Source organism: Piliocolobus tephrosceles, chromosome 10 (assembly GCF_002776525.5).
Source record: "Piliocolobus tephrosceles isolate RC106 chromosome 10, ASM277652v3, whole genome shotgun sequence".
Lineage (NCBI taxonomy): Eukaryota > Metazoa > Chordata > Mammalia > Primates > Cercopithecidae > Piliocolobus > Piliocolobus tephrosceles.
Window position 1 is genome coordinate 62,340,328 of NC_045443.1, and position 9,518 is coordinate 62,349,845.

The 9,518-nt window shown below is 34.7% G+C and overlaps 1 protein-coding gene across 1 annotated transcript in view; it reads left to right on the forward strand.

The window, feature by feature from the left end:
- Window positions 1-9,245, forward strand: part of LEMD3 (LEM domain containing 3) — a 79,407-nt gene extending 70,162 nt beyond the window's left edge. The window contains exons 7-13 of the mRNA XM_023225121.1: window positions 842-943; window positions 1,071-1,173; window positions 1,835-2,013; window positions 4,319-4,400; window positions 6,578-6,683; window positions 6,770-6,848; window positions 7,066-9,245. Coding sequence (XP_023080889.1) covers window positions 842-943; window positions 1,071-1,173; window positions 1,835-2,013; window positions 4,319-4,400; window positions 6,578-6,683; window positions 6,770-6,848; window positions 7,066-7,229 — 815 coding nt within the window. The 3' untranslated portion in view covers window positions 7,230-9,245. The remainder of the gene's footprint in view (window positions 1-841; window positions 944-1,070; window positions 1,174-1,834; window positions 2,014-4,318; window positions 4,401-6,577; window positions 6,684-6,769; window positions 6,849-7,065) is intronic.
- Window positions 9,246-9,518: the final 273 nt, after the last annotated feature.

A 9,518-nucleotide genomic window follows, 5' to 3' on the forward strand; every position in this document is an offset into this window, starting at 1 on the left:
TCTTTTCTTTTCTTTTCTTTTCTTTTCTTTTCTTTTCTTTTCTTTTCCCCTCCCTCCCTCCCTCCCTCCCTCCCTCCCTCCCTTCCTTCCTTCCTTCCTTCCTTCCTTCCTTCCTTCCTTCCTTCCTTCCTTTCTTCCTTCTTCTTTCTTCTTTACAAATAATTCATTTTGGCCAGCTTTAGTGGCTCACATCTGTCATCCCAGCACTTTGGGAGACTGAGGCAGGAGGATTGCTTGCACTCAGGAATTTAAGACCAGCCTGGGTAACATAGTGAGACCCTACCTCTACAAAAAATTTTAAAAATTAGACAGGCATAGTGGCATGTGCCTGTAGTCCCAGCTACTTGGGAAGCTGAGGTAGGAGGATTTCTTGAGCTCAGGAGTTGGAGGCTGCAGTTAGCCATGATTGTACCACTGCCCTCCAGCCTGGATGACAGAGCAAGACCCTATCTCAAAAACAACAACAAAAGAAAAATTCATTTTCTTTTTTAAGATGATTTTTGTAAGATTTAGTATGTTTAGTCTCATGAGATTCACTTTTCTAGTCATTTTATGCTGCAAAGGAAAAAAGTTTGTGAAACATATTTAATTTTTTTTAAATAGTAGTTAGAATTTAAATGTTCACTTGTCAAGGTAATGGAAGAAATGCTTTTTTTCTAGAAAGAAGTGAAACTTTGGAAAATGTTCAGTATTAAATTTTTTTATGTAGTTTTAATCGTATAGCTAATTCAGCCATCTGTCTTGAAGATTCATTCCATTGTGGCAGTTAAAATAATCACTGCAATATTATTGAGTGATATTGACCACAATTTTTAAAACACAAAGTATATTAATATTACAGGTGTAGTGATGGTTTGTGTCGTTCTGCGTTACATGAAATATCGATGGACAAAAGAAGAGGAAGAAACAAGGCAGATGTATGATATGGTGGTGAAGATTATAGGTATGGTATTTCTAAGAATCTCAACTACTTCTAAGAGTCTTAACTATTTCTGGAAGAGTCATTGTGTGATTAAACTACAACATTATGGCAAGTGATTGATTCCTTTGTAAATTTTATTTCTTTTTAGATGTTTTACGAAGTCATAATGAAGCCTGCCAGGAAAACAAAGATTTACAGCCTTACATGCCTATTCCACATGTACGCGATTCCTTAATACAGCCTCATGACAGGTGTGTTCAAAGCATTATGAGTTCAAGTAAATCAGAAAACATAGGTGCTTTCTGCAGTATTGAAAATTATATTGAGAGCTGTGACCCTTCTCAACTAGACTAACTTACTGCACAGGTTTTGTTTTGTTTATACTTTATACTCTCTTTCTAAATTCTCTTCTATTATTCTCCTGATTTTGAGTGACACTTGGATTTCTAAGTCATTCTCATTCCTAGGCATTCTTGATTCTTTGTTGTTAGTCTCCATCTTATTTCGTTTAATTTCATGTTAATAAAGAAATAGATGATAGCCAGTGGCTGGTGTTTTACTAATGTTTTTTAAGTACTAACTTTATTATTAATGAAGCTTTTAAAGTAAAAACTAAATACAACTTTTTGAAAATAATAGATAATTCCATATCCTGAAGCAGCATCTTGACCCTAGCAACACGTAATCGCCAGTGGAGCTTTGGGGGAAAAAAATACAGATGTTTGTGCTCTAGCTCTGGAAATTGAAACTCAGTAAATCTGAGATGAGGTATAGGCATCTAAATCTTCTTTGAACAAACTCCATGAGTAGTGGTAAGAACAGCTAGAGTTAACATTACCTCAGATACTAATATTTCAAAAAGATGACATAAGCCAAGATGATAGTAAATTTGCCCTTTTGTTCACATGATAGGAAAAAAATGAAGAAAGTCTGGGATAGAGCTGTTGACTTCCTTGCTGCTAATGAGTCTAGAGTTCGCACGGAAACACGAAGAATAGGTGGTGCAGATTTTCTGGTTTGGCGGTGGATCCAGCCTTCTGCATCCTGTGACAAAATATTAGTTATACCTTCTAAAGTATGGCAAGGTCAAGGTATGTATTTTTAAACATCAAGAAAGTAATTTTCTTCCAATTTTTCAAAATGACAAAAATGTGTTAAGTGAAACAGTACAATTCAAAGATGTATGAAGGCAAAGCTGTCTTTCTGGTTCCATTTCATAGAAGGAATCAGTGTTAGCTTCTTAAGTATCCTTCCACACTTTTGTCCTTGCTAATGCAAACATAAATGGTTTATCTTTAATAAAGATGAATATTCCTTGAATCTTGCCTATTTCACTTAACAAAACAACTTAGTATTATATATATTAACTGCATTCTTTTCATCTAATTTCTTTATGTAAATAACAATTTATGTTACATATACAATATAATATATATAACCTGTATGTATATAAGTGAAGTCATAACTTTTTAACTGCTCTTTTTTTTCCAATTTTTGCCTGCCTCCTCTTACTAAGACCTTTCTATTTATATATCCGTCCTGCCAAGTAACTTTTGTGGGTATCTTTCCATATTTTTCTTAATGCCTACATAGTTTCAAAAACATGTATAAATAAGGAAGGGGTAAGTTTGTAGGGGGTTTTGAAGATTGGCTGCCATATGTACCCAAACCTTTGCTACACAGAAAAGCAGAAAACAATGCATCAGAAAATTAGGACTTTTTCTTATAAAAGTATGGCAATATTTGCTTAAACATAGTATTTGTGGAAAAGGTAAGTAAGTTGTTTTGGACATGCAATACAAAGTCCAGTCATTCCTTTTTTATTCTCCAATTAATTTTCACTTTGAAAAAGCTTGAATAAGAGGCTTCTTTAAACATGGCATAAAAGTGATGCTGTGTCAGGGTAAATAGCTAAAGCATCCAGGGCTTAATACCTGGGTGATGGGTTTGAGTTGATAGGTGCAGCAAACCACTATGGCACATGTTTACCTGTGTAACAAATCTGCATGTCCTGTACATACATCCCAGAACTTAAATTAAAAAATGATGCTTTGATGTTGCCAACGATTATACTATTTCCTCTAAATGATGCATGCATTTCAGTTTCCCTATAAACTGAAAATAGATAATTCCTTATTTTACTTGACCTGTTAACAGTGTTTGACAGTTCAGCCCTCCTTGAAACTTTCTTCATTGGGATTTGGGGATGCCACTTTCTTCTGGGTTTTTTTTTTTTTTTCTCCTACCTCAGACTTTTCTTCAGTCCTTTTCTAGATTATCCTCTTTTTCTTCACCTCTAGGTGTTAAGAGTTTCTCAAGGCCATCTTTTTTTTCCCACTCTGCCATCTCTTCCTAGATGATCATCTTGCTGTGACTTAATTTACCATATTGGGATAACTCCCCAATTTTTTATTTTGAATGAAGTCTGGTTTTCAGATTTTTGTACCCAACTATATATTTCTCTACTAGGAGGTGGGCACCACAGATTCAACAGGTACACCAGCCTGATCTCTCCAGTGTTCCTAGTCTAGTTAATGATACCTTTTCTGAGTTGACTCTGCGTAAACTTAGGGGTAATTCTTAATCTCTCCTTTATCCCTCTTTGTCCAATCTTTCAACAGGTCATGTCATGTCTACTTCATAATATGCCCTGATTCTATCCACTTGTCACCTGCACTGTTGGCCTGTCTTACCCACATCATTATCCTCTCCTTCTTAGACAACTATAATATAATAATAACCTTCTAACTGGTCACCTTGCATTCACTTATGCTTTTACCTGAGTCTCCACATAACAATGTATTTTAAAATTTGTAGTTTTAAAAGACAGATCTCATACTCTTCTCCTTAAAAACACTTGAGTGGCTTTCTATTACTCTTACAATAATGCCCAAATAATTTTTTGTAGCCTACATCATCTTAAATAATCTGACATCTTCTGTAGATTTATCTTTCTGTTCTTTCTACTCCAGCCACATTTGCTCCTTCTTGCCCCAGGAGCTGTGTACAAGCAATCACCTCTGCTTGAAATTTTCCTTTTCTCTTCACCCTGCTAATTTTTATTCTTCAGTTCCCACATAAATTTCACTTTTTCAGGGAACTTTTATTTTCTCATATGAGGTTAAGTTACCTTTAAAAAGCTGTCTATACTTTCATTTCTTAGGACTTAATAATCACAGTGGTACTTTCTTGCATGACACTGTTTATCATCTGTCTCTCCCATTAAACTGTAAACTCTTTGATAGCAATGACTGTCTTATTCACCTTAACATCTAACCAGGGGTCTGGCTCCTAGTAAAAGCAAGCAGTGAATATTTTTGGAATGAACTGAATAATTGAATACCTTTCAACAAATTGGAACAATGACAAATAGTAAATCTAACTTGTTTTTTGTAGCATTTCATTTAGATAGAAGAAATTCACCGCCAAATAGTTTGACACCGTGTCTAAAGATTCGGAATATGTTTGATCCCGTTATGTAAGTATTATGATCAGGGGTACATGTAACTCTTATTCTGTATATTTGGCTGGAAAATGCATGATATTCTTATAATGGTGTGTCTGTAATTGATAATGTTTTTCTTCTGAATCTCTACTACAGAAACGTTACTTTTTTCTCTTTCATTAAATTCCAAGCACAGATTTGGCCAAAGGACACTAACGTGTAAAGATTTGTAACACTTTTATAAATCTTTGTATTCCCTATGAATCCTCATAGCAGATAAATAGATAAATGCTTGAGGCAAATTAATGACTCATGTCATTATACATGACTGTCAATATTTTTGCCTAAGTAGAAAATATAGATAAAAAAATCACTGCTTCTTACAAATTTCAAATCTCAAATTGTAAAAAGTTTCCTGTAAACACCTGCTTCTCTACAAAGTCCTGTCTCCACTTGTCCATGTAATATTTGAAGAACTTCTCAGACTTTATAATTCAAACAACATATGCTTCCAGAGAATAGCACAGTCAAAAGTGACTACCTTAGAATTCATTGTATTTCATATATAAGCTGTAATAATTCTTACAGTTAGCTTCCTGAGGGTACTGCTTATCTATCCAGTGATATTACAGATCAAATTCTGTTTAAAAGTCCCGACAGTGGAGTGATATTACAGATCAAATTCTTTTTGTTTTAAAAGTCCCGACAGTGGTAATTACAATATGTATAAAATACCCCGAGTCTCATCACTCATTGATGAAATTCCAAATAAGTGACAGCAAAATTGGAAATGTGAGGAAGCAGTATGCCACCTGTTTGCACGCGCACATACACACACACACACACACACAGAGACACTGCCTCTAATTTTGCAGAGATAGAAACAATTAGCAGTATGATGATACCTCTGTTGGAAATCTCACCTCATATCTTAGGAATTCCCAAGTCCACTATTTTATTACCTAAGGTGAAAATTTGTGATTTAAAGTGAAGTCATTTTCCTCTCTCTCCTACCATCTTTGTCTCACGAGCAAGACAAATGTCCATTACTACAGCAGAAAAACCTTAGAACTGTCGTTATAGTAAGGTGGCTGTACAAAATGTTAGTCCTGTATCATTATTTTGGAAAAGAGAAGCTCAAATATAGTATTTACTAAGATTTTTCTTTAGGAGTTTGAACATATCATTACAATTAAAGAAAATAACATTTGGCCGGGCACAGTGGCTCCCACCTATAATCCCAGTGCTTTGGGAGACCGAGGTGGGTGGATCACTTGAGCTCAGGAGTTCGAGACCAGCCTGGGCAACATGGCAAAACCCTGTCTCTACAAAAAATACAAAAGAAATTAGCCAGGATTGGTGGTATGCGCCTATAGTTCCAGCCATTTGGGAGGCTGAGGTGGGAGGATGGCTTGAGCCTGGGAGGCAGATGTTGCAGTTAGCCAAGATCACGCCACTGCACTCCAGCCTGGGTGACAAAGCAAGACCCTGTCTCAAAATAAATAAATAACATTTAACTTTTACAACTGTAATAAGTTCACAACTCATTTAAAGTACTTATTAACATTAGAAAGAAAACAGAAATAACTGTAAGTACACAGGATTTTTAAACATAGGAATGACCCAATCCATTTTTTCTGCAGCGGTGAGCTAGTCTTTTATTGCCTCAGCTCTCTGCACTCCTTTTTTTTTTTTTTCTGAGACAGAGTCTCACTCTGTCGCCCAGGCTGGAGTGCAGTGGCATGATCTAGGCTCACTGCAAGCTCCGCCTCCCAGATTCACGCCATTCTCCTGCCTCAGCCTCCCGAGTAGCTGGGACTACAGGCGTCCGCCACCACGCCCGGCTATTTTTTTTTTTGTATTTTTAGTAGAGATGGAATTTCACCATGTTAGGCAGGATGGTCTCGATCTCCTGAACTCGTGATCTGCCTGCCTTGGCCTCCCAAAGTGCTGGGGTTGCAGGCGTGAACCACCATACCCGGCCAGTTCTCTGCACTCTTACTGGAATGTGAGAGGAGGGCTGAGACTTCTGAATTATTATTTTTAACCACCTCCTGTTAGTCAACAAACATTTACTTAATACCAATTAAAATCATATGTGGTTTTAAAACTATCCCAATTCTAGTAGTATATATATGTTGTAAGAGACAATGAAGAATTTTTACCGAGTAGGAATATGGTTGTTGATTTTTGTTTTCATTAACTTTTAGGGAAATAGGGGATCAGTGGCATTTGGCAATTCAAGAAGCAATTTTAGAAAAATGCAGTGATAATGATGGCATTGTTCACATTGCAGTAGACAAAAATTCACGTGAGGTAAAGTAACTTTTAGTATTGAATTTCATGTTTTGGATTTGTTGCTATTAAACTAAGACTATTTTCTTTCTTTTTTAATATCCCAGGGTTGTGTATATGTTAAATGTCTGTCTCCAGAATATGCTGGAAAGGCTTTTAAAGCATTACATGGCTCTTGGTTTGATGGTAAGAAATTTGAGTATTACAAACATTTTGAAAAGATAGTTATAGTTTAATTTTAAACTATACCAGATTTCAAGTAAAAGAATTTAGGTTAGCAATTTTTTGAGTAATAATTTTAGATGACTTATGTTTTGTGCTCATATGTCTTTTACCACAGTTAATTTTCTGCAGATATTAAACAGTTTTACTGATCTAAAATATTATTTCTATCTTACAACAGGGAAATTGGTTACAGTAAAATATTTACGGCTAGATAGATACCACCATCGCTTTCCCCAGGCTCTCACTTCCAACACTCCATTGAAGCCATCAAATAAACATATGAACTCTATGTCTCATCTTCGTCTTCGGACTGGCCTAACCAATTCTCAAGGAAGTTCCTGAAAAGATTTCCTTCCATTTCTAAGACTGTTACTTACAATAGGAAAATTCCTGTTTGGCTTTTTGTCTTCCTTTTTAAATGCTTTTTGTATGTAATATTTTTATTGATGAATACATCTCTGAACGTTCCAGAAGTCTTAAGGTTCCAAAGGGATTTAGCAGTGAGGCAGCAATGCTGAGTAGGTAGGATAATTATTTCATTCAGTTTTTGGAGCTCAGTTAAGCCAATGCATTTAAAGTTTTGCATGAGGAACATTGACTTTATTAAGCATTTTCAGATGTGGTGGTTGTATTTTTGCACCAAGAAGTGTTTGGATAACCACACAAAAGCATGATGAAAAGGCTTCTTGTAGTCCCATACTTTCTTGTGAACTAATGTTGTGAATTTTTGTATGCAGTCACCTGCATAGTTCCTACAGGCTAATGTGGTAAAACTGTTGATTTCCCAATTTAACCTTAGGTTTCTGTTGCTTATAAGTGATTCATTTGCTACAGCTGGAATATGGGAAAATTAATTTGGGCTTAGTGGTTACAGATATGTGTAAGTGGATGTATATGTACTTAAACTGGCTTTGTATATATGTATAAATGCTGGTGGTGGTGAAAGTAGTCTTTGTTTTGTGAAGATGTCTGCATTAAAGCAGTAAAATAAGCTTTCTATTTTATTCATAATCTAATGTGTGTGTATATATGTATGTGTATATGTGTGTGTATATATATAGGTGTGTATATATATACACACACACAGATATACACATATGGCTGTACTTTTGCATAGATCAAACAGCCAAACACCTGGAAGTATTAGATACAAGTTTAAAATATCTTTTATAGGTTTTATATAAAAATGTCTGAGTATGATTTTGTGTGAAAGTTCTGATACCAGTTGTAATAGATTCAAATTTATGTGAGCAATAAAGAAGAAATTGGCAGATATTGGAAAAATATTTTGTGTAAAGCTGTATTTATTATAGATGCCAGGGCTGTGACATAGTACCATTGGGATTAAGTCATTTTCCCAATCTATTTATAATTTAATGATATGTTAGTGCCTCTGTTATATGTTAAGTTTAAAGCAGGGCACATTGTTGCAGCAAAATGTGTATTTGACAAATTATACTTGCAATTTTGGGTCATGAAAGTTTGCAGTATAGTAAATGCACGATTGACCATTGCTTTGTGCCTCAGTATTTAATTTGTTTCAGTAAACTTACTTTATTACTGTTTTTGATTTCAGATAAAAATAGTTGCTGAGTAAATTTTACTTGTAATCTGCAATTGGCTTTTTAAAAATAACCTGTTGATATATAATTGTCAGTCCAAATGAATATGTGAAGCAGCTGGAATTGTACCAATTTTGGTTTTATTTAAAGCTCAGTTTCCTTTTCGTTTTATTGTATGCGTTGGGTTTGCAGCATGAACTTGCACAGATAATGCACGTTTTCTGGTTAAGTAAACATGATGCACACTATTCTGTAACAGAAAGCCCTATTGTGCCTTACCTATGTGCTTTTGTGGGCACCTTGTTTATGAAGAATAAAAAATGATTTGTTATCTGAAGAGAATAAATTTTAAATTCTCAGTTTATGTCTCAGATGCTAACGTGTGAAAATATAAATATATATATAATATATAAAGTAACCAATCTTCCTGTATTTTATGTGCATCTTAGTGATTTATCTGAGCTTAGTGACCCCCCATCTTGTAACCTGTTGCAAGAGTGAATGTAAAAAATAGTTGTGGCATTTTAAAAGGTCGCCTTTGATGCAGATGCATCTTTTTCTTGCTTCTAAAACATACTTCATGTAAACATTGTACATTTATTATTGTAATATATACTATTATGCAGCTTATTTTACCTGAAACTGTTAAGCCGACCAAGATCCCTCCCTGCAAGACAGATGGGAATGTGTATAATAACTAGGTGTTTGAGAAGTTCTGAAGTTTGATGTAATCTGTTACTTGTCCTGTTAAAAAAAAAGGAAAAAAATTCTAATTAAAAATTTATTAGTTTTTTTTTATGTGTCTTGGCTTTTTAAAAACTTTTTAAGTGCCCTGTGTCTGTATTTATTTTTTACCCGTGAAAATAGGTGTCTTTAGTTTAAATCAGTTTGACAGTCTATGAATATTTGTGCTTATAAAGATGAATGAAGACCATAAAGTTAATTTTAATTATCCATCCCCTTAGCATTTTATTTTTTCTCATGAAAATGTGTTCATCCAACTTTCAAGTATTTGAACCAAAATAGGGCAAGAATGTCAATCAGCTGCATCACAAAGCATTAGTTCTGC